Here is a 25,188-nt window from a genome sequence, read left to right as displayed (position 1 = left end):
CTTAATTCCATTTGGTTGAATGGCGCATGCAAGCGGCCCAAATATTCGTACCACAAAGTACAACAGACATGTGATTATTGTTGTTGCTGTAGTTGTTGTTGGGCTCGCTTAACCCCCACAAACGAAACCGAAACACCATCCAATTTGGACTACAATTGCTTGACTCGCTTTGTCGTCTCTGCCAACTGCAGTCGCCTTCTTATACCACACAAGTATGTACGGTGTGTGAGTGTATGGGTGTGTGCCATCGTATTGATATAAAAGGCATTGGCGGCCGTGCCCTTAACTTTAATGTTCGTATATATAAATATGTGTATGCCTTCCCTCCAAAGGGTCGCTCCAAAGCGTCTTAGGATTGTCAATTGTGTGTGCGTGTCTTGGCCTCCCAATGGGTAATCCAGCTGATTTCTTTTCTGCTGCTGCCTGACTGAACCTTTTGCGGATTTCTTATTGTGATTGTGATTTGGCTTTGAGTCTGCAGCATCACATTTGAAATTTACATAATTTGCTTTTTAAAACGTGCGTCGGTGTGGCATTGTGTTTCGCCATCTCGTTTTCTCGTATTTTGTCAACAGACAGACTCAAACGGTGCACAGGAAATGCACACTACCTTAAGACAAATTTGTTAAAGTTAATTCTAGGTTGCTGCGCAAATGCTGCTTACTTGTATACTTCAGATGCCTGGCATTACACAAACAAACTAATTTATGCGAGACAAACGCTCGCACACACCTTGAGGAAGTCAGCTCGAAAGACCCCTTTCTGTCCCAGCTCGGCTTGTCAGATATTTGCATTTGAAAGGCAAGAGCAGCGGTGGCAGCCACAACAGCAACAGCCGGCAACACCTCAGCTCAGATCAGTCAAACAATTAGCTGTGGGGCTGACTGTTGACATAGAGCCGACCAAAGCGGGCTATGCGGGCATTGCACTGACATATCTTCCATAGCCTTCTGCTAATGAGAACTGCCTAAGACAACCGCTGCCATTCTGCGCTTCAAGCGCTTCTATAATTATGCATGCCGCTCAGCTTGGCCATCATCTTCTTTTGACTGACGTGAATAGTTACGCTGCCTTTGTTGTTGCTGCTGCTGCTGCTGCTGCTACTACTTTGTTTGTTTGTTTGCATGCTGAGACAACAAAGTCAACAACGAGAAAAGAGGTGCCACCGTGCGCGTAACTCAAGATGCACGAAACCAACGTCACCGTCACCGTCACCATCACCATCACCTTCTACTATATGTACATCATCATCATACAGAAGCCGGCAGCGCATTCAAGAAAAGGAAAATAAAACAAGCCAGCAGCAACACAAAAAACAATGCGACACGTTTCTTGTCTTTAAGGTACATACTCATACATATAAGTATATGCCCCTCAACAAGACCCTATCCTTTTGTTACGGTTTCTGCAGTTTTGGTTTACATTACATGTTTATAAAACATTTTTAACATTTCTTATTATCGCTATTACTAACTATAAACATGATATCTTGGTGCGCATTTCATTTGGCTTCTACTAGAAAGCCTATATATTTTAAAGTTTCTACTCTAGCAATTCGATTTTTTAAAAACTGCAGTGCTATAATTTTTGAATATTAATATAAGTATTATTCAATTTCAAAGTTTTTCCAATAATAAGTAGCAAGAAAAAGGGACACGAAAGATAAATCAGGCAAACAGCTGTGTTTTTTCATACTCCGAATGCGTTGTTGTATCCAATTGTCTAGAATGATATATAACTGATATATATATAGAACTTCACACAGAATATTAACTTCAAAGAATACTTTCATACACTAAATCTTTTCCACTGCGGCGTTTGTTCTTCCGTCTGTAAAAGCAAATAAAGTCATTTTATTTGGTCTATCATTCTTACCTCGATTTTTCAAATTTAATATTTAATTTTTGATCTGAAATAAAATAAATAAAATTTGTAAAACATAAATTTTTTTGAATATTTTGTATGCTAACTAACTTATGATACGTTACACATATCGAAATTGTAGTCTATTCGAAATATAAATACAATTTTAATTGTGCTACACTAGTTGAAGTTTTTATTTTACTTTAATTGTTTTGAAATCACAGATGTTATTTTGAAAGAATCCCATACACTAACAATAAGCAACTTCTCGGAATTCAAACCAATTCAAGTATGTATTTGCTGCTCAGTTCTAAATACACACAGAAGCTTTCGATGTGAAATAAATATACAACTATACATATATTATAGAACTGTACTATGTACTCGAAATAGATGAATAATTAAAGTGCACTCAGATAGATGTGAACTTCGGCATTCCGCTTTACATACTATCTGCAGGTTTTCTTTCTGTTCCAATTTCTTTGTTTTTGGGAAGCCCGTAAAGCTCGCACCCACATACACGTACAAGGTACCTGCTGGGCTTTACCAGCAATTGTTCCTGCTTAAGTTACATTAAGATTTGCATTTTTATTTAGCGGGTAGGTGCGGACGAGACTGCTTCCCTTCTTTTATTTTGCAACTGTTTTTCTCCAGCATGCGAACTTAATGCATGCACATGCATTCATGCTACCAAGAACAGCAACAACAACGACAACAAAATACTCGCATTTCGTGCACTCTCGTCTTGGCCAAGTTTCCTGTGTGCGCCAGACAAATTCAAATGCACATGTCTTGGCCCAGTCAACTGTGGATATAAACAGTGTCGCAATATTTAGGAAGCACATGCAACCAACCAGGCGATCATTGTGGCAACTCAAGGTCCAGTAGCGAAAGGACTTTAACATTTAAATCTGCAGTAGACATTTGGGATATTGTCCTCCTGAGAAGTATATAAGTATAGAAGTATATAAGTATTTATGAAGTGTACAGCGATTGTCAGCGTTAAGCACACTTAACACTTTTCACTTTGCAAATGGCACGAGAGTTGTGATAATAATATGTTGCCACACTCATCTCCTTGATTGGCGTACAATTTGCTGAAAACACATTTAATGTGGAAATTGAAAGTGCACTTCATGCAGATAATGTAGCAATAATAAATAATAAACGAATGCAGAGATGAGAGTGCCGTATGGCATGCACATCGGCTGACAGAAAATAAAATAATTACTGCACGGTAGTCAGATAACTATGTACGACGAAGAAATAAATGTCAATCATTCGATTAAGGAAATAATTAAGTGGAAACAATTATTTTTGGAAATCAAAAGTTCTTTCGCTTCAGTCCTTCCATAAAAATAAATCATATTTTGTTTCACTTTATATTAGTGGAATAGCAAAGTTCTAAGCACACTAATAGGTGTTGGTTTAAGAACGCCATCAGCACTTAGTGTGCCATTTAAAAACTTTCCACCACAGGAAAGAGAAGAGCCATTACTGGCCACTTTCGAAGAACTCACAACAAAGCCACAGGCTGGACACCATAAGAAGCTTATGCCCCCACCTTCAATGGTCGGGCCAGCAATGTGGTTGAAAAATACAGAAAAAAACGAAAGATTAAAAATCGCACAGTTTTTTTAAGTCGTTACAAATAAAACACGGAAAAGAACCGGGGAAGAGAGGCAACAACAAGCAACACATTCGCCGTTTATGCGTGCAATATTAAGCCAAAGCTACTTTAGCCAGTAAGAGCATGGTTGTTAGAAAGCCATTACACAGCTATTAAATATGGCTGGACTGAGAAGTGGGCACAAAACCCATACTTGTATAATTACATGTTGTGCTAATCTACAACTAGCTGGTCCTCTGCTGGCCATATCAAGCCAACCAGCTCTTGGTAAATTATTTATCCTTGACCGATAAGCTACAAAAAAACATATCTGTAACAACGATTGTTCTTTTGGCCAGTATGTGGTTGTTAGAAAGGTGTATAATTAGCTATAAAATATATAAAAAAAAGAGTTTTTCCCCTAACTGGAGATATTCATGTTTTTTGAAAACTTTATGAAAAACCTCTATCTGCTTCTAGTTTCGGAGAACTTATGCAGAAAACGAGAATTGAATACGCTAGAATTGAACGAGCGGTACTCTTATATACCTTGAACGCACTCCCTAAAAACAATAAATTTAATTAATTATTATATATACTTTAAAGGGTGCGTGTCAGACCTTCTATGTATGACATACATTTCTCTACCATTCCTATGTCTGTTATAATAAAAAATAGCTAATCTGACAACTCTGCTTGCCGATATAAGAGTAGTATAAGAGATTTTCTGCGCTATAGAACTTTAAAAACGAGAGACTATGTAGCCATCGACACAGTTATAGTATTCTGCCTGCCAGCATGACCGAGCGGGAATTCAAATAAATATTGACAAATTTGTTCGCTCTCAAAAATTGGAACTGCTGATGTTAGCTACTCATTTGAGGCAGTACGCTCTTATCACTCATTTGGTCAGTAGAGTGAACACTCGAATTGTTTTCTGCTTCATCATGCTTACTTGTTATCAAGTACGAGTAGCTTATTGTTATTAACTGGTTCTGTAGGCATTGCTGAGAATAAAATACGAATGCCGGCTGTAAGCGAGCTCAGTGAGTTCGATTCGGTTGTAGACAGCTGTGCTACACTCAAAATGTTTTTCCTACTCTATCCACTAATCGCGGTGCTAACGCTTATCGTTTATTTATTACATCGCAACATAAACTATTGGAAATATCGTGGCATACCCTATGACGAGCCGCATATAATTTTCGGAAATCTGATTGGTTTTCGCACAAAGCGCACAGTCCACAGTATCCATTACGAGTTCTACAACAAATACCGGAAGAGTGGACACCCCTTTGTGGGTTTTTACTTTCTGCACAAGCCATCTGCCTACATAATGGATACAAAGTTAGCTAAGAACATATTGATCAAAGATTTCTCTAACTTTACCGATCGCGGCCAATTCCACAATGAACGCGACGATCCGCTGACCCAACATCTTTTCAATCTGGACGGAAAGCGTTGGAAGGAGATGCGACATAAGTTATCTCCCACATTCACTTCGGGAAAAATGAAATTTATGTTTCCAACGGTCATCAAAATTGCTGAGGAGTTTGTCAATGTAATGACAGAAGAGGTACCCCTTAAGCCAGGAGGCGCCATCATAGAAATCAAGGAGCTAATGGCCCGTTTTACCACCGACGTGATCGGCACCTGCGCCTTCGGCATTGAATGCAACACATTGCGCACCCCAGAAACGGATTTCCGCAAAATGGGACAAAAGGCATTCACGGAGACGCGCCATGGTCCGGCTATAACCGCTTTCCAGTTCAGCTTTCCTGCGCTCGCACGTCGTTTGCGCATGCGCGCCATTCCCCAAGATGTGCATGAATTCTTTATGAGGCTTGTCGCAGAAACTGTTTTGTATAGGGAGAAGAATAATATCAAACGGAAAGACTTTATGGATATGCTGATCGAGTTAAAGCAGAAGGGCACCGTAACGCTGGAGAACGGAGAAGTCATTGAGGGCCTGAACATGGGCGAGTTGGCAGCCCAAGTCTTTGTTTTTTATTTGGCCGGCTTTGAGACCTCTTCATCGACAATGAGCTATGCCTTATATGAGCTGGCCCAGCATATAGACATCCAGGATAGGCTACGAAGTGAAACAGCGGATGTTTTGGCCCAGCATGATCATAAACTGACCTATGAATGTGTGAAGGACTTACGGTATTTGGATCAGGTCATATCAGGTGGGTTAGGCACAACAGGTTGATTGAAAATATTTCTATAACTTCCATTACTTTATTACACAGAAACATTACGTCTTTATACGATCGTGCCTGAGCTTGATCGTAAGGCTCTAAACGATTATGTGGTGCCGGGCAATCCCAAATATGTGATTGAGAAAGGAACCTCCGTTATCATACCAGCTTGTGCCATGCATCGCGATCCTGATCTCTATCCAAATCCCGACCAATTCGATCCTGATCGCTTTTCGCCCGAGCAAGTAGCTGCTCGTGATTCTGTGGAATGGCTGCCATTCGGTGATGGCCCTAGAAACTGCGTTGGCCTGCGTTTTGGCCAAATGCAGGCTCGTATTGGACTAGCCCGTTTGATACAAAATTTTAAGTTCTCGGTCTGTGAGAAGACAGACATTCCTTTGACCTATGACCCTAAGTCGTTTGTAATGGGCACCGTAGGTGGTATTTATCTACGAGTAGAGCGTGTTTAACTTTTGATTTACTAAGTATTTACGTACTATGTTTTGAAGTCTCCGAGCTACGCAGTTTCTGATGTTTTCATAACTCTATCATCATTGTTAATAATATATTGCATATGCAAATTGATGAATTTTTGCAAATACTATTTAAATACTCCCTCGTCAAGAACAACTGCTTCATTTATTTCCAGTTTCAGTCAGAATTTGTCAAATAATTTATCAACATTAAGAAAAGTAAATGGAATTTGTTAAATATTTGATTTAATTGAACAGATTTTTACATTTTAACCTTGTCCTACTCATGCCATCTAAAGTATTTTGTGAATGCTGCAAACTTTTGGCCAAATGCATCGAAAATTCTCGATTTAAATATATCTGGATTTAGATTCACGCTTCAACAATTTTTGTTATTTAAAATGTTGATGGAATGATTTTCTGCGAGTAATCGTTTCTTTTCTCCTTTGTGAAGAGGAAATCATGCACATGTATATGCAAAACTATTTTTAGTATTTGGTTATTTTTAAACGACAAACATTTAGATGCCACAAGTTCCTGTGACACATTTTTGTCCATATACTATATATATATATTTTTTTTCAAAGCAATCGAAGCTAAAAGCCTGATGTTTGGCTGAAGGGCATATATTCAAATGTATGTATGAGTATGTATGTAAATGCTTCCATACATATGTAAATGCGTGTATCTTTTACTCTTATATGCCTCTCAGCAACGTTCAGAAGCTTTGAGCTACATTAAAGCATTAAACGTATAATACTCTTGCCTCTTTTAGCGGTTCAGCCTGAACTTTTAAAATGACTGTAATAACAGTACACATACGTACATACATACTTGTACATATGTGTACGCACGAAACTTCTTCATAAAATTTGTTGTAATACATTGGTCTTTCCTTAAAAATGAAGCAATTAAGTCCACGCTCCCTTTGTTGAGAGGCAAAGTTTTTAAAATAATGCCACAAGAACATGCACGTGAAGTACAATTTTGCCATGTAATTACACTTTAAATACTTCTATCCGAAGGCGTGGAAAATTCTAACCAAGAAGCAGTTTTTCTAACGGTGCATAACACCAGCAACTCATTAAAAATAATGACACCTCATGTAAAGTAGGCAGCATTGAGTTTTTCATGAACGAAATATGCAGTAACCCTTCATAATCACAGTTATATACATACACCATTTTATATATAATTGGAAAAATAGAAAAGAAAACAAAAGCCAAAATACTTTGTTTTAAATGTATGTTTAAAGGCAATATGTTGTGAAATGAATAATGTTAACTCATTGACCTCAAATTAATGGGAGGAAATGTGTGTTTGCAAATTACCGATATTTTCCAAATATAAAAACAAAAAATAGTTGGCATGCACTTCCAACTGTAAACATTTTAATGAGCTAAAATATTGAGAAAAATGTGCATTTCTCTGAAAAATATATAATGGAATATGCAAATAACATGAAATAAACTATTTATACCCTGTACCCGTAGGGTAAAAAGGGTATATTAGGTTTGTGCAAAGTATGTAACATGCAGAAGGAAGCATCTCCGACCCCATAAAGTATATATATTCTGAATCAGCATGACGAGAGAAATCGATCTAGACATGTCCGTCCGTCTGTCCGTCCGTCTGTCCGTCCGTCTGTCCGTCCGTCTGTCCGTCTGGATGAACGCGAGGATCTCAGAAACTATAAAAGCTAGAATAACCAAAGTTGGCATCCAGATTCTCCTAGGTCCGAGTAAGGACGAGTTTATGTTTTTTTTTTAATTTTCCCCCCCTTCCCCCGCTACAGAATTTCGTGAATAGCGTCCACATTTCAAATGCTACCTCAACCAAACTTTGCACACATAATTTATATATAATTGTCTATTGTTGTTCAAAATTTTATTCAATTCGGTCAATTTTAAGAAAAGTTATTAGCAAAACAAATTTTCGCCAGTACAACCCCCACAAACTGCAGCAACAAGTTCGCTCTTCTTCTTCCTCTTTTTGCTGCTGCTATGGGCGCATATAACTCAGTGACGGAAGTTTACCTGGGTACAGGGTATTACACTGTCGGGCTTGCTCGACTGTAGCGTTCTCTCTTGTTTTTAGCTGTAAACATGTACATAGTAGTATTTTCCATTGTTATTGCAATTCCAATTGGATGACTTTTAATAAGAATGCAATGAATTTATTTATTTGTTTGACCTTGTGATTGTTTTCTTTTGCCAAATTACTTGAATGCTTTTATGCAAATATGTTGGTGTTTGTTGTTGCCAATGCTATAACTATTCGCGTGCTGAGCTTTCTGACAAATACAGCAGGGCACATGAACCGCTACTAACTGCTTACTCATTGTGCCCAGTCATTGACTTTTCCGATCTCGAAGCGACACAACGTCTGTAGTTTTGACTCAATGTTTTACATTCACTTACCTACCCAGAGCCGGCGCAGGCATGAAGCAATGCAAAATTAATTACAGGTCGCTGGCATACCGCGAATGTTTGCATGGTACAAATAATGGTTGAGCTCATAAAGCACACGTTGGCACAACAAAAGCACCAAATGAACTTAAACAATACACGAAATATGAATAAGACAGGTTCGTTCAACCTTAACACTGAAAACATAACTCAAAGCATCATAGCAGACATAATTAGTAATCAAGTAGTGAAGGCAAAAATTTACTTTCCTACTACATTTTATTTAGTTATAGATATTAGAAGGAAGGCAAGAGTCATAATCGTACGCTAAAGGCACCCCTTTATTTCATACAATTCCAATTATCGTGAGCAAATGTAATACGCGTTCAACCACTGCACTCCAGTTAACTTCTTCTATATTATTTAAAAAGAAACATTTAATTTTATTTTAAATCGTATGCAACTACATTATGCACTGACAGCATCAAAAAACTATGAAAATATTAATTAATGTGGGAAACTGGAAAGCATCCCATAATTACAGCATCTTTATACAAGTATACGTAAACACACACACCCACATACTTGTACACACACACACTTGTTCAGACTTCTATTTTCTCTGGACTGAATGGCGGACGTGGCAAACAGAACAAAAAGGAATGGTAGGGCCGGGCATGTTCGAGAATAGAATACCCTGTAAAGACAAAGCTATCATTTCGCATTTACAGGAGAGCTAGTTCCCACAGCCTCTCACCTGGTCTTGCTTGCGAATATACTTGTATCGGGTGTTTTTTCTTAAAAAAAGTATATAGTTAGAATTCACTTTATAATGCTTAAATTTTGCTCCCAATTAATGTGATGCTAAGTACTTATAATTCGCAATATTTCTGAAAATACTTGAGACGCTTCCTCGCTCGAAATCCGAGCCAATAATCATTAATTAAAAGCGTCCAATAAGAAGTTATTTCCTAATAATATATTAATGAATGATAATAATGTTACAACAGATATGGAGATAACTTATCAAATCCAAAAGGCCTTTCTATGTACATTAGACACGCTCAACATCAGTATTTTAGCATACCCAAGTTTCGCAAGGGTATAACAATTATGCGACCAGGACCAACTTCACAGCCGCGTTGCCGGAATATGCACCATGTGGTCAGGAACTCAGTGAAATGCAGAGAACCGTACAGTGTTCGAAATGAGGTTTATTTAGCAGCTTGTACCTCCACCGTGCAAGGTCTAGCCCCGAAGGGGGAGTGTTCGTATGGGCGTATACGGTTTTTTCAAACAACTTTTGGATGGCCACGAGTTGAAAACAGTGGACAAAAGCAACAACAACAATGACTCTCAGTTTTACGCTTTTGGGATATGAACATCTGTATACGAAGTGCGTGGGCCGGATGATAAAAACTGCGATTCTAGTATTTATAGTCTGAACTATATACGACCTTGAAAATGTTATTTATTTACTATGTTTAAAAACAAAACAAGTAAATAAGAAATCGGGAAATTAAAGTTGCAGCTCTTGTTTCTTACAAACCTAATTTCTTAAATTCAGTTCGTCTACGCGTCTCTAAATAAAATGAAATAAAATCAAGTAAAGGAATTAAGCAAGCAAAACTTGAAAATGAAATGATGACATTTATTTCATATGCGTACATATACATACGTATTCATGATTGATCAGTTTCTTGATTGTTTTATCCCGCACATGTAATTGTATTTTATTTTAAATTATTTTTTCACCATAAAATATGATTGAATCAATATTTGTGGGGGGCACTTTTTTTAAATAGCAACACAATATTATTTAGTCATTTTTACTCATATTCACGAACTGATTAAATTATACTGATAGGCTGTTCTATAAGGTCCAGTTGAAAACGCAATAGTAATAAATAGCATCACTGTTTCATAGTTTTGTTTTTTTTTTTAATTATGAAAGATATAATATTGGCTGTCAAATTGTTGAGTTGTGCATCTGATATGAAGTTGTTTTAAGGTATTTATATTCCCCCAGTCTTCAATAATCTGCCCAATATATAACAATGATTCCATCCCTGTTTTCTATTTATAGCTTTTTGAAATATAATTTTATGCTAAGATTCTTAAATGAAATCCTTTGAATTAGAAAAACAGTATCTAATACTTCAAAAGAAGGTTTATATTGTCCAATTTCCATATATTTTACTAGGTAGTTTTCCTGATTTTCAAAATTGTCACCAAACAGAGAAAAACAAATTAATTGGAATGTTAGGGTTCACTGATTATAAAATATCTGGAATGCTTATCATGCATGCTTGTCTACTACTCACTTAGGTACCAGGTAAAGCCTATTCCTTTACCCTACTAAAATAATAAAATAAAGAGACCCAAGCATGCTAAATCCAAATAGCCCTAAGTCCAATGAGGCATTTCATCTAGTCAAACATTGTAATGGCCAAAGCAAGTCAAGTTAGCAAGTCTAAGCTAGATTCCGGCGGTTTTCTCATGCATTTGAAACTGTCTAGAAGAAAATAATTAAAGAAACGTGATGGGGCTAAATGCAGGAAGCAGCCTGTTTTAAACCTATTCCCCTAATATTTCTTAAATGTCATGTAAAAGTATTGTTGGTGGTAACTGATTTAGAGTCCAGTCGAGACGAGTCACAGGAAATACAAAATGGTATATTTCTTTTCTCGCCTCAACTTAGGCTGCAAGTGATTCACATTTTCGCAGAGTGGGTCGTGCCTAATCTTGCTTGCTCAACAAATTAGAAATCATTGCTAGCGTCTATATAAGGTCAATATCGAACTGTTGGTTGAAGTACATTTCGGTTCATTTTTGTTGCAAAGGCAAAAACTTGTCATCGAGCCCTCTTACATGTCAGCAATTGCACTTTTTGCTGCCGACGATGATGATGATGACGTCTGTGTTCATATTCATAAAAACTAACATTTTGGCGTAAGACAATGTGGGCGAGGTATCTGCTGTATTAATTACAAACATTTGGCATTGGTTACCACTCTCGAATCTGTACGTCAGTGAAAGTTTTGAAAGCAGTAAAAGCTGTAGAAATGCAACACCTTTTTGCAGTGCGCACATTTACTGCAGATCCTCACATTTGAAGGCACTACCTGGGCTCATTAAAAGATTACCTCATCTTGTTGCATGCTGTGTGAGTTATTGATTATAGTTACTTATGCATGTATGTGTGTATGTACAAGTAAGTATACGCTTGATTGATCGCTGTCTAGCGCTCCAATTTTCGACATGACTTCTAGGCACGACAACCAGCCAACCAACAACCTACAAGTTAGGCAGCAGAGTGTCGCGTTGCATGTGTTGTTGCAATTTCTGATTGTTGTTGCTGTTGATGTTGCTGCGGCCACACTTCAGCAACTCCAAACAGAGTTAACGGACACAAAGGTGCATACACATACTTGTACATACACGAACACTGTACTTGTATAATATATGTACATAGACTGCTGGGTGGTTGTGTCGCCACAAATTCAAAGCGCATGCTGTCGCTAATTTAACGCAAAGGCATTGTTGCTATTGTTGTTGCTGTTGTTGTTTCTGCTGCTGTGGGAGCTGTGAATGCGTCTGTGGCTGCAACGCGACAACAACTTCAGCCAGTGTGGCTTGCGACTCAGTGCCGTGCGGTCGCCAACAAAGTAAAAGTCGAGTCATTGTTAAGTGGCCGCCTTAAAGAAAATCGTACTATATATACATATATATTCAAATCAGCAGTATTTTGTGTTAGGCTAACAAGCAAATATGTTCATAAAAATATGAATGTGCCCATTAGATATAATAAATTAAAAAAAAAAAAACATATGCGATTTCTAAATTTGTTTGTGTGTTGCTAATGAGTTTGCTTTATTCGGCCGCCCAAAGTAGTGCGCACGTTTCGTTTCTGTTGTTAACTAAGCCAAAAAATAACTAAAACGTCAACAATAACAAACACGTCAATCTATCTTGTACGTGCATTTGCATCGCCATAACAAATATGAATACAAAATTTACATGTTTTTGCTTCACATTCATTTAAACTATTGCCACACATTTTGCATAATTCATAACCGCCGGCCTACCGCGTTCGTGTGCCAAAATGTTATTCCGTCGCGGATGTACGTCATATAATGTGGAACAATCAACGCGACATTATGCAAAGGTAAAAACCGCTTGGCATTGTGTTTTTGCAACAAGTACGTTTAATCATGAATGAATATCGTATATGTACATAGTTACACATACGTTTATTTGCATATACTAGTATACATACAGTTATAAAAGTAAGCATATCTGTACCTGGTATTGTTGAGTTATTCATTAAAATGATTAATTCACGACTATGCCTTTAAAGGCTTACACACCAGTATTGCTTTAACAATAATAAATCAGCTCATAAACCATCTATCAAAAGAACAAGCAACTTCACTTTTAAATGAACATCATCAAATTTGAAATACACTGAATTACATATTTAGAGGAACTAGTTAATTACAAAATAAAAATAATCCAACACAATTATTTCACAATTATTTCATCTCTAATAGATTTTTAGTCTATTCGCGTCTCTACGAATCGGCTTCATTTTCTTATAATTTCATCTGCACTTGACACACTTTTTTGCAAGTAGATACGGAACAATAATTCCTAAAGCCAATTTTAAAGACTAAAGCGCAAAATAATGATGTAGAATTCAGAAATGTTTTAAGCTAATTGTAAAATAAATAGGCAATTATTTGCTAATACCGACTTTATACTTGGTAAACAAAATAAAAAGTTGTTTAATAAATGTATTCTTCTATTGGTTTTAGCGACATTTCTTATGTCTTTAAGTGGTTTTTCTGACATGTGTCTTGGTTGACTGAACGTTTTGATAACCAGCTAGAAAAACATATAAAACAGAAGCTTCAACTCTTTCCTCTGCGAATGCTGTTTAAAGTTCTTCAAATATTTTTTACAAATAGAATTCTGCAATAACTTGCAATATGACTATGGGTAATTTCAATTGCTTTTTATTGGTGGGCGAGAATATCAAAGAAAATAAATATTCTTATTTATACTTATTTGTGTTGTTCAATCGCTTTGTACATACTATATACTTGTATGTATAGTATGTTTGTGTGGACTTTGTAGCAAACGCTCGGAGCAATTTTTAAGTATTTTGGTAAATATTTACACAATAACCGCGTGCCCAACTGAGAGTTGATGTTGTTTGCAGGAAATTAAAATTCTAAATTTTATGCTTTCATTATTTTTTTTTTAAACAAGAAAGGCAAACAAACCCATAATGAATCAACAAACTAAATTGTATTTCGAAACAGGTGTGAAGTTCAAAGCGGCTACAAACACTTGACCACAAACAAGAGAGAAACAAAATTAACATTAATAGCAATAGCGATTGTAATTACAATTACATGGTGAACATTAATTAAATTATATTTTATGGCTGCTCTCTTAAGTGGTTGTCGCTGTTATTGTCGCCGCGGTTCCCGTTGCTGATGCTGCTCTTGTGGTTGATGTTGATGGCCATATACGAGTTGGCCGCAAAGAAAACTTGCACGCTGTCAACAAATGCGAGTTTTACAATTTCTGCGGTTGTGTGTAAGTCTTGTTAAGCCAATTACAAGCGCAGCTTATTGCACAAAACAACTATAGGGAGTGACTACGGTTGGCATATGACAGTGCAAAGAAATTGTGTTGTGGGAAAGCGCAGACGAGCATCAACAAAGGCAAAAGCAAAAGCAAAGACTCACCCGAATCGCACCAAAACAACACAGAGGGAAACTGAGCTGCAGTGTTAATTGAAAATGGCAATTCAAAGTTGCGGTTAAGCAACACAAGGCCCCTTGTGGGCCATGACAGTTCCAACCAGCATATCGAAATAGTCTGCATTTCCGGGGCCACCCATCAATTTTCTCTGCGTGTTTGGGTTTTTCGAAGGGCAAATGTTTACAGTAGTTGTGGAAGTAAACCGCAAGGACCAGAATTGAGCTGAGAATTGGCAATGCAATAAAGCAATTACAGTGGTTGTGCAAATGTTTGCACAAATTGTCAAACTGCTGCCAATGGCACGAAGACGTTGAAACAAATTTGACTCACATTTAACAATTTCAACTAATTGTGATTGCGGCACGAACAGCACTAAAGTAAACACACAGCACACATAGACAGCCACAAAAATACCAACAACAACAGGGGACCCATCCACAATAAAACGTATAAAACATTACAGGCATCATCCTTCTAAAATCGTCCTTTTGCCTCTTTCAGACAGCCGTAACTTTGTGCAATCTCGGCGTGGGAGCCACATTTGGTGAATCAATACTTCACGACTTGCCACGTGACAGCACAGTCGTGACAAAGACAACCTGTGAGCTGTTGCGTGTGGAGCAGCAAGACTTTCGACTCATCTGGGAGGTAAGTCGAATAAAATGTCTATACGATAAAAATATACCTCAAGAGCAAAACTGGGGGTATAACTGAATTCGCACTAGTTGGCAAAATTAGAGAAGGGTTTGTGAATCAATCCACATTTTCCATGTGTATGATTTGCTATTCAGTTAAATATAGTTTCACCTCAGCTGAAATCAAAATTGGAATATAATTAATAGAGTTCACAATTTTAAGTGCTAGTTTAACACACAAATCGTCAGACAGGCAAAACTTTTTGCAGGTAAACCGTCTAACTTTTCAAGGTGGTCATGATAATTAAATAAATCGAAACAGGTGGTAAAGGCTAATTTTTGGCAACCTCAAATTAAAGACCAATTTTGTTTTTAGATTAGAATAGCAGACAATGTTTTGACCTTACAGATGTTTTGTGCTCATATGGCTTAAAAAAAGAAGTGCCTTACTTAGAAAGCAATTTAAATCCTAGTGCATTTATTGGTTAAATATAATGCTTTGCTTTAGCTTGTTCTCTTCCAAAAACTTCTTGTTAAATAGATATACAATTTTGAAGTATAATATGTTTAATAATAAATAGGAAGCCCTTTAAATTTTTCGTTGGCCTTTTTGAGTTGTCAACCAGGAAAATTTTAAAATATTCGTACAACAAGTAAAAGTTTAGTTGCGCCATAGTATGACAGCTCTAGTTAGGCATTCATCCTTTTCCAGGCATCTGTAGAATCAACACAAAATAGCAACAACAATAATCTTGGTTTATTCTGAAGAAAGTTTTGGGTAGCAAAAGCGTTGAGTGCGCCTATCTTAGCCATTTGTCGGTGCTCATTAAATCACGCTGACACTTTTCACGACAGACGCACCGTCATCGCCATGTTAATGAGTGGGAACAGCAGCTCTGGGTGTACACTGATGAGGAATGGGTGGGGCGAGAGTGGCGAGAGGGGGAGTACTGGAGCTTATCTTGCTTGGTTTTACGGCGAGGATAAACAAATGGCACAAACAGCTGCTTTCTGTTCCACTTTGTAGGGCATAACTATTTGCGGTGCTTGCCTCATTGTGAAAATATTTAATTACGTATTTTAATTTGCATTTGATGTTGTGCTGTGTGGGCGGAAAAACTGTCATCTAGGCTCCAAGTGCCAAGCAGTTAGAAGTCTACTACTCGTAATGAACTTAAAGAACACATATTTAGCATTTAAGCCTCAATCTGGCTGCGGCTCTTCCCGCTGTTATTTTTGTTTGTGTGAGCTTTTGTAAGATTCTGCTCAAACTAATGTGCAGCACGTTGTTGCCTCAATGAGAGGCGGCTTTGGTCGCATTAGCAACGACTAAATAGCTTGTAAGTAACTTTTTCAACAACGTTAAGTTGTTGCTGTTTTGTTGCGTAACTAGAGCGTGTGAGTGCTTTTCGTATCTTGGCATACTTTTTGGCATACCAGTCTTATGTATTCTTCATACTATACATACGTATGTAACTGCATTAGACAAATTAAATGTGCATACGCCAAAAAGTTTGTCACAAGCAAATTTGCAAACTAAAATCTTTTTACAAACTTATCAAACTTGCTGACTCGCATGCGTCTACAAGTATGTTAGGGCATGTTAAAAGAAACAAATAGCCGACTCTTATGAATAGTGCAGACGGTTCAGTATTTGATTCAAATTTATAAAATATGAACAACAAATTTTTAAATATTAAATTTTAATTTAAATACTAGATATTAATAATTCATAATAATGCATACTTAGCTCGTAAGTGTGTGCTGCTGAATTGCAGAAGGCTCCTGAATCCGAACAACAAGTTCCGGAAGAGCGTGTGCAAAGAAATTTCAGATTGCAGATTGCAGATTGTTGCTTTCATACTTTTCGTAAAAGTACACTTTTATCTAAAGGTTTATTGGAATAGGTTGTACAGTATAGAATAGGCTTAGATTTTTTTGTGACTTAACGAGACAATACCAGTCATTTAAAAAATTAAAAATAAAGTGATAAAAAAATAAATTTAAATTTATAATAAGCTCACTTATTTCATTCACAAATGATTACGCTTTATTATACAAATATATAACTCGATGGGGATTATAAAAACGTATTTGTTGACTTTAAAAAACACAAACGGCACGAGAAGAAGATACACTTAGATTGAATAAGACGTCTGCTAACGATTTTTGGCAACTTGTGAAAAAGTTAAATCATACTAGTATAAGTATTTTATGAAACTTTGAAATTTTGTGAGAATTTGTGAAATTTCTTTTTTCATTGCGATTGGTATGTATTTCCCTAAGCTCGTTTGATTAAACGTTAGACCAACCATGATTGAAAAGCTTATAAGCAATTAGTGCAGCAATATTCCCAAAACATCAATGTCAATTTCAGTTAGCTTGGCAAGTGCACAAGTAAGTTAAATTGGCCTTTGTAATTGAAATACCAATGCCATTACACAAACATATGTATCTATGTACGTGTATATATGTATCTGCATCGTAACTTACCCAATAGCATTAGCAATTCTACCGAACTTGACAGCTTGCAGCTATTGCAACCACACCGAGTGAAGTTCGAGTGTATGTGTGTGTGTATTTATAAAAGTTTTGCCACAAACACAGTCAATGTGGGTAAACCAAAGATATGTTGCTACAAATACAAAGAAAATTACAAGCACGCAAGCCAAGTTTCCAGCTAACATTTACAAATTTTGGTTAAACAACAACAACACGGCCAGCACACACATATAGTAGACATTCAGCAGTCAAAGCCATCCATTCTCCTGGAAGAAAGCTATCCCCTGAGGCACTACCGCACTGACACGTGCACGCACAATATGTCACATACACACCCACACACCCCCCCGGCCTTAAAGGGAACAGAAGCCCACACCCAAGCATTCAGGAGACACAAAATGAATGAATGTATTTACCTTTTTCGTTACAAACCCTCAAATGGGAGCATATACAATTTTGCAACATTACGGTAACCCAGAAGGAGCATCATCATGTGGGGGAGGCGGTCACACACACACACAACTTGAATGTTGAATGGTAGAAAAAAGACTGTGCGGAAGGGTACAAATATTCCAACACTTGCCACGGCGTTGCGGGAAAAACCGAACGATAACAAAGTGACTGCAGCTAACTGCCAAGCAAGACACACACAGATACACGTATGTATGTATGTGCGCACTCTGGGTGCATGTGTGAGTGTGTGTGTGTGTGTGTGTGTGTGTGTGTGTAGAGTATGTGTGCAACAACGAACTGAAGCCATGAATAGTGCTGCAGAGGACTTATAAAAAATGCTAGGGATATGGATAAAGTCAAGTAAAATTGAAAATAGTATACTTGTATAACCCGCAGAGTTCATGGAGCTTGTGACTGCAAATTGTACTATATAGTATTGTACAATCTTTCATGGAAGGATGTGTGTAGTTACTTACAGTTGTAGTGATTGGTATTGATGTTTTTGTGGATTTGATTGGTGTGCCATTTGTATTTGCTGTGTGTAATGGCAGCCAACTTGGAAATTACCTAGAAATAAACAGCACTAATTGAGTGTACCCCAACCGGGAGTGCAAATATGAGAGCGCACAGCACGCGTCTGTACTTGCAACCTGAATGCAATGCAATGCAATGCAATGCAATGGTACTGCCAATTGAGCTGTACGAATACTTGAAAATTGAGCCAAATGGCAACAAATTTTCTGCTGTCAAGCTGCCAGCACTGATTAAGTGCACCACTCCTGCTCCCGAGTGGAAGCAAAGGCAGAAGCGAAAGCGAATGTGAAAGCAACAACTAAGCAGGCAGCTTGGCAATTGCTTATTGAAAGTTCACTTTACATCAATTACCCGTACTTGGACTTTCTAGTTGCATTGTGGGCTGGCCAACGAAGGGCCCAAAATTGTTGCCACACACTTCACTCAGCCAGAGCTGAGCGAAAACTAAACAAATTGAAATGGCACGATTTTCATTTGAGCGCACAACTGCTTTTATTGCATTTGCTGCTAGGTTGGCAATTCGTGATTTTCGTGCTTCAGTGTCAAGGAGGCAAACACAATTATTTTGCACGAGCACACACAGACTCATACGCCTATACATACATACATATAGTATTGACAAACATATGTATGTACTTCTGTAATATACATTCAAAACGGCTGAGTAACGAATCGAAAACCAAGTGCACTGCCCAAGGACCGCAGTGGGTGTACATCAATGTGTGTGGGTTTTATGCAGTAATCAGTTTCGGAAATTAGACTCGACGTTGTGGCAACACAAAATGTGGCAATTTGTAATTGAATGTGCTTAGCAACGACGGACATATAACCCAATAATAAACGAAGATACGACCGAACTACGAATAGCATGCATGCGGGCTAATTCATTTTCATCGCATACTCGTATTTGTTTTTATTCCCATTATAAGAGTACATACTTATATTTATTTCTTATATATACATAGTTGCCAGTAATTGTGTTCTATTATTAACCCTTGATGTAACACTATTTCGACAAAAATTGAAATATTTTACTAAGCAAACACATCGCGTCAAAAACTTAAAGTAATTACAAAACACAATTCAAATAATTTATTGCACGATTTTAATTTATTTGTAAATGCTCAATTACAGGGAAAGGCTTTACACTTCATTACATTTTTTCTTTGCCTATTTACATTTATTTTAGATATAATAAAAATTGACCTAATTGCGATGTCAGTGTATTCTCGTATTTAACAACAATTATCTATCTAAGTGATATTTTATTCATTGTCAATATTTTTTGATTATGGCTAACCAGCCAACCAACATTTTCTGACCATCATCAATCATCTAAAAGTCAACAAAGTCTTTTTTCTAACCCAGAGAAGTTGAAAAGGCTTTTTTTCGGATTACTGCCTTCAAGGTGAACTAAAATCCCATCAAGGACGCAGACTGTGGAAAATGTGCATGCCCTACGCCACCTTATGATTGATTGATTAATGCTAAAAAGCTTAGCCTAAACTATGACTCTAGTTTTGCTCAACAAAGTTAAAGTAGGACGGTTAATGTTTTAAAGTAAAGAGCGAAAAACATTTAAATATTTGTATAAACGGTACTATCTAAAACGGTACTATCTAAAACGGTACTATCTAAAAACACTAATATATTTAACGAAACAATTGACTTGGCATAAAATAAATGCTTATAAGCTGCAGTGCAAGAATAAATAAATATATGAATAAATGCTTTAGACATTGATACCTGCCAAACATTATTTATCAAATTTAACTATAAATGCAAGGACATTCAATGGAATTTATTTAATATTAAAACTAACCCAAAATCAAATTCAAATAAATATGCAATTATGTTTGTGATCTACAAGTTTTGAAAAGGCCAAAGGGAAACTAAATTTTGCAAAGGAAAAATAAATACTAATTATTTGCCCTAATTGATTTCACATTTCTGCAAGTAATTTATCATTTAATATATAGTAAATGTAAATAAATAGTAAATGGGGTCAAAAATGAGTTATACTTACATTTGAATTAAAAAATAAATTCTGCCGTCTTGTTGAAGTGTCGCTGGTCCCAAAAGGGTTAACTTATGTCTTATAAATCATGCATACTCGTATTTGTGGTATATGTGGTGTACAGATCAATAATAATGGCTGCCAGCATGTGGTATACGTAATATGAACATCATAAATAATTGCAAAGAAAATACGCAAAGTAGAGCTACGCAGCACAGTTGCGCATTGTTTGTAACTTCTGGATTCCAATGCCACAAAATACCACTGTCCTGCAGCCAAGTAAACAAGCTCATGGTCTTTGCATTGGCATGGCTCAATATTTTGGCTTTCATGTTATTAGCCTGCAGCTGTACTGTACTGTGCAAATGCAGCCTACAAATTCGAACAATGGCCAACAATAGACGAACCAAGTCTGATTTTAAGGTATCTCTAGCTTTGACTGTGACTGAATGGCTCACAATGCCCGTTTTTAAACGAAAACAAAAGCCAAATGATTTGCATGTCAGTGTAGCGTGCTTTCGTTCTCATAACGCCATTGTATGCCACGCACAAAAGCTCATATGGATGGCTCTGGCATATTTCGGCACTCTATTGTCTTCCCTCGCCTAATTATGCAAGATGTGTTCTTTCGAAGCCGGAGGCAATGCAGCAACTCCATCAAATGTATCCCACAACAATCGAATGTGTGTTTCAGTACAGATGCAGGCCTGACATTGCGCTTTCAGTTGCCAAGAACATTTTGGCCGTAATTATATTTCACTATTGAAAAACACCATCTGTGCAGTTGAAGGATAAATCAGATTACGAGGCATGTCTGTTTGAGTCAGTTAGAGATAAAATCACAAAGTGCACATTTTCGCAATACTTTACACTAGAAACTCTACCAGAAACTCTGCGATAGCAAGCAAAAATAATTCAAAAACACGAATTAAAAACTCAAAAACATATTATTCATACTATTGAGGATATTGTTACCATTATGAGAATACGATTTGGTCGCCACTGATAACATAATTCACAAAATGGAACCATTTGTCAAAATATGTGTCTGAAGTTATTTTGTGTATTTTTCAGTTCATTTTTATAAAGCTGTTCATTTAAATTTTGTTCAAAGCCTATGCTGCTATAACTTGTCAAAATGATTTACCTTTAACTAACTTATTTTCCAACAGAATCTATAATTGAATTATTTCTAATTGCTTTTCAATTGCGATTTCATTTTGATTTGAAAATATGATGTTGTCGGGTAATTATCTCCTGTGGCGTGGCAGTCATGTCCGTCTGTCCGTCTAGATCTCTGATATTATAAAAGCTACAAAAAAAATTTTGCGTTGAGTTTATTTTATTTGTTTGATGCACGCCCCCATTCCCCCCCTATAGGGGATTATCCAAAGTTTTGTTCGTATAATTTTACCACATGAGTAAAAAGTGTATTTCTAAATTTTCCTCCCTGCTCCCATTCCACCACCATATAATATTTTATTATAATTCACATATGTAGGTCCAGAGTATTTAAAGGTCGGAGCACCCGACTTTAGCTTTTCCACTTGTTTTTATTATTTTTGTCAATTTTTATAACATTTGTGCTCAAAAGTCTAGTAATTAATTGTGATTTATTGGATTTGTTTTTAAACTATTTTTTTATTTGAACAGAAAAATTTGTCTTAAATATAGGATATACGCTTGTGGAGTTAAATTGCATTTTTGGTGATAGACTCCAACGCCAGGGTAAGCCACGTTAGTTACTATATAAGAAAGAATACTGGTTTATATATTATTTATTAATAGAACTTTTATATAATACTAATAGTTCAAAAATATCAAACATGCAACTTTATTTAAGCATGTGGCAGAAAATCAATAAATATAAATAAGTTGCTTATTATTTGTACGTAATTCGCACAACACACATTTACTAAAGAAGTCTATTTTGCGACTGCATTGCTATTTATATTGTTATGCAAAAGTTGTGTTTGCTAACAGCAGATTATCAATATCGAGAGCACAAATACCATAAACATTATTTTTTGTGCAGATATGCTTGTTGGAACCAAAAAAAAAAAGGAAACTAATACACCATGTGGGTCACAGGTTATGATAGAAATAACCACTGCTGTTTCAATTTCACAAAAGAAACTCATTTTCATGATGCTAGTATTTTTAATTCAATTTCAGTGGATCAGGTAATTCCATTACGTTGCGAATCGTATCAATTAATATTTGTGCGTGGCCATCAATTTCCACAATTGGCTTTATCCCTCTTCCAAGGCACGCAAAACTGAGCTCTCTCCATGAAAATAGTGCTATAATGGTTTCGCCTCAGTGCCGTGCGTTTGATAAGCAACTTTAATTATCGCATTGTCGTCACCCACACGTACATTCCAGTAGATATGTACAAGCATGTATATACTATATAGCATACACAAAAGTGTGCGTATGGAAAATACACTCATAGGAACATGACTGCTTATCATTGGCGGCAACTAAGAGGGTTGTCATGCGTCATCTATAGGCTAAATATAGCTTGGACACCGACATTATTAGCACTTACCTCTGTTGCTTCAGTAAGTTGTTCCTTAAATATGTCACTAATAAGTAAAGCGTATTTAGAAACTACAATGTTTGCGAGCAACATGCTGAAAAACAAAGTAGTTGACAACCCTGACTTCGTTGGAATTGCAGAAAAAACAAAATGAAACTGAGAACCATTGATTTCTCAGTACGCCGAAGACTAGATTCCCCTAAAAGCTGTGACACACTTCTTAAAGCAGAATTTCTTTAGTGAAGAAATTTTTATTATTGTATCCAACTCAAAGTTCGTAAGCACCTACTTGGTATGAGAGGAAAACTGAGCTGAATTCCATTTTATTCATCTCAAGAAACCAAAAAGAAAAGAAAAAAATTTTCGCAATAATTTTTTTCTGTTGATCATATGCATAAATTATTATTTTAACGCATCGTCCTTTATTTAATCAAAATTTGGAAAAGCTGCGTACGATAATTATACAATACAAAACAAAAGTTTTTGAATAAAATATAATTTGCTTGTAACCAAATTGCAAATATTACTAAAAGATCGAAATTTTTAATGCAACTGAAAGATTAATTTTTAAATAACATTTTTATAGAAATTCAAAATTATAATTTGATAATTATTAACTAGCAATGGAGAAGCTTTGTAATTTTTATTTAAAAAGTTCAAACATCAGACTTGTGTTATAGTACTTTTATTAAGGGTATAATCGACAAAATGCTTGCTAAACCATCACTAGTACAGTGAAAAGCGCTTAAAAACAACCATTTTACGGGATGTCATTTAGTTATTAGATTCGACGTAATGCTAACAACGATTTTGTGATTTGCAGCAGAAGAAAGATAGCATAGTCCCTTAGTGATTTAATTTAAATGATTCCTTTTAAAAAGTGTTTTAAAGTATTAAAAGCACAAATAAAATACAGTGTGTAATTGAATATTTTATTTAAGCAAGCGCTACTGTCATTTTATTGAGTAGATACGTCATGTGGCGCTCGGCAATTCACTGAAGCGCTCGTTAAAATTTTCAGCGTGAGTTCTTATCAGTATGTGCGGCAACGTTTCACTGAAATCACTTAACATGTTTGCCAACTGGCTCAGAAACTTTAAAAATTAAACGCTAAGTTGCCAACATTTGGTAAAGGGCAAATGAAATGCGGCTGAGAAAGTGTGAAATTAAAAGCGAATTTAGTTCAATTAGCGGCTATGGCTATGGGAGCTGAACAGAGACGCGTGCCTCGGACGTGTTGCAAACGCTGGTCCCAAGTTGTGGCCAGTGATGAGATATCGCCATGCGTGCTGCTTCATTATCGACACCACGGTGACGAGCACTCTCCACTTCCGATAGACTTGGGGCCAGCGATAACTGCTACGGCTTCTGCGTCAATTGGCGCCACTTCCTTCACCATCAAGCTGAGACGCCTCGTTCAGCGCCAACAAGTGCGTCCTAAATCGACTGCATTTGAACACAATGAGTGCAATGTAATTATTATTTTAGTTACGGTTATGGTGGTTGCCTTTATTAACGTAAATTTAATTAAATAATATATTTGTTTGTTTTTGCATTGCAGAAAAACAAGGAGTTGATGAATGACATTATCACTAATTGCAAACTAAAGAATGGTAAGTCAACCGCAAAATGGTTTCATTACAAATCAAATAAATATTTTTGCAAACATAATAAAAATGTTGTCAGCGGCAGCGTTCAAATTATTTAAATCGCCCCTCATAAAAAGTACATAAAAAAATATAGGCATATAAAAATTGCACTAGAGCACAAAAGCAATTAATTACATAGTACACACAGCTGAATAAGTAATTTAAAATTGAATTATGAGCTTATTATTCTAGAGTATGTAAACACATTATGCCCCTATTGCATACTTAATTAAACACATGTATGGAATTTGCAGGCTTTGGTCCCGGTGTGCAGCCCGCTGCAGCAGCATCGCCCACAAAACGCCCATTGAGTCCGGATCATCCCAATCCAGCGCTTCCCATAACCGAGGTAATTATGAAATGTGCATAATATATAAACAAACACAACCTTCACTCCTTATCCTGTGTAATTTTATCAACATTTGCATTCCATAGTATTGATTTTTAGAGCTGCAATAGTCCAATGAATTAAATAAATATTACAGAAGTCCAGGATTTAATTATTATTGTTTCGATTCTTTCGAAAA

The 25,188-nt window shown here is 36.5% G+C and overlaps 2 protein-coding genes across 3 annotated transcripts in view; both read left to right on the top strand.

Annotated features, from left to right (window-relative positions):
• The window catches only part of LOC115634645 (rap guanine nucleotide exchange factor 4), a 61,068-nt gene that overhangs the window by 25,073 nt on the left and 10,807 nt on the right, over positions 1-25,188 (top strand). For both annotated transcript variants that reach the window (XM_030532502.1, XM_030532503.1), the window contains 3 exons: positions 14,831-14,977; positions 24,574-24,625; positions 24,916-25,010. In XM_030532502.1, the coding sequence (XP_030388362.1) occupies positions 14,831-14,977; positions 24,574-24,625; positions 24,916-25,010 (294 nt within the window). The remainder of the gene's footprint in view (positions 1-14,830; positions 14,978-24,573; positions 24,626-24,915; positions 25,011-25,188) is intronic.
• LOC115634646 (cytochrome P450 6a2) lies at positions 4,526-6,521 on the top strand. Its single transcript, XM_030532504.1, has 2 exons — positions 4,526-5,661; positions 5,725-6,521. Exons 1-2 carry the CDS (start codon positions 4,560-4,562, stop codon positions 6,141-6,143), a joined length of 1,521 nt encoding a protein of 506 aa, XP_030388364.1. The 5' UTR covers positions 4,526-4,559; the 3' UTR covers positions 6,144-6,521.

The sequence above is a fragment of the Scaptodrosophila lebanonensis genome, unplaced genomic scaffold (assembly GCF_003285725.1).
Source record: "Scaptodrosophila lebanonensis strain 11010-0011.00,11010-0021.00 unplaced genomic scaffold, SlebRS2 tig00000001-arrow-pilon, whole genome shotgun sequence".
Lineage (NCBI taxonomy): Eukaryota > Metazoa > Arthropoda > Insecta > Diptera > Drosophilidae > Scaptodrosophila > Scaptodrosophila lebanonensis.
The sequence above is the reverse complement of the archived record's forward strand: the minus strand, read 5'-3'. Positions and strand labels throughout refer to the sequence as shown.

Bases quoted from the DNA above. Each gene is read 5' to 3' on its own strand.
- LOC115634646 (XM_030532504.1), top strand. From the start codon at position 4,560: ATGTTTTTCCTACTCTATCCACTAATCGCGGTGCTAACGCTTATCGTT. The intron at 5,662-5,724 runs GTGGGTTAGGCA...TTTATTACACAG, and splicing joins TTTGGATCAGGTCATATCAG to AAACATTACGTCTTTATACG.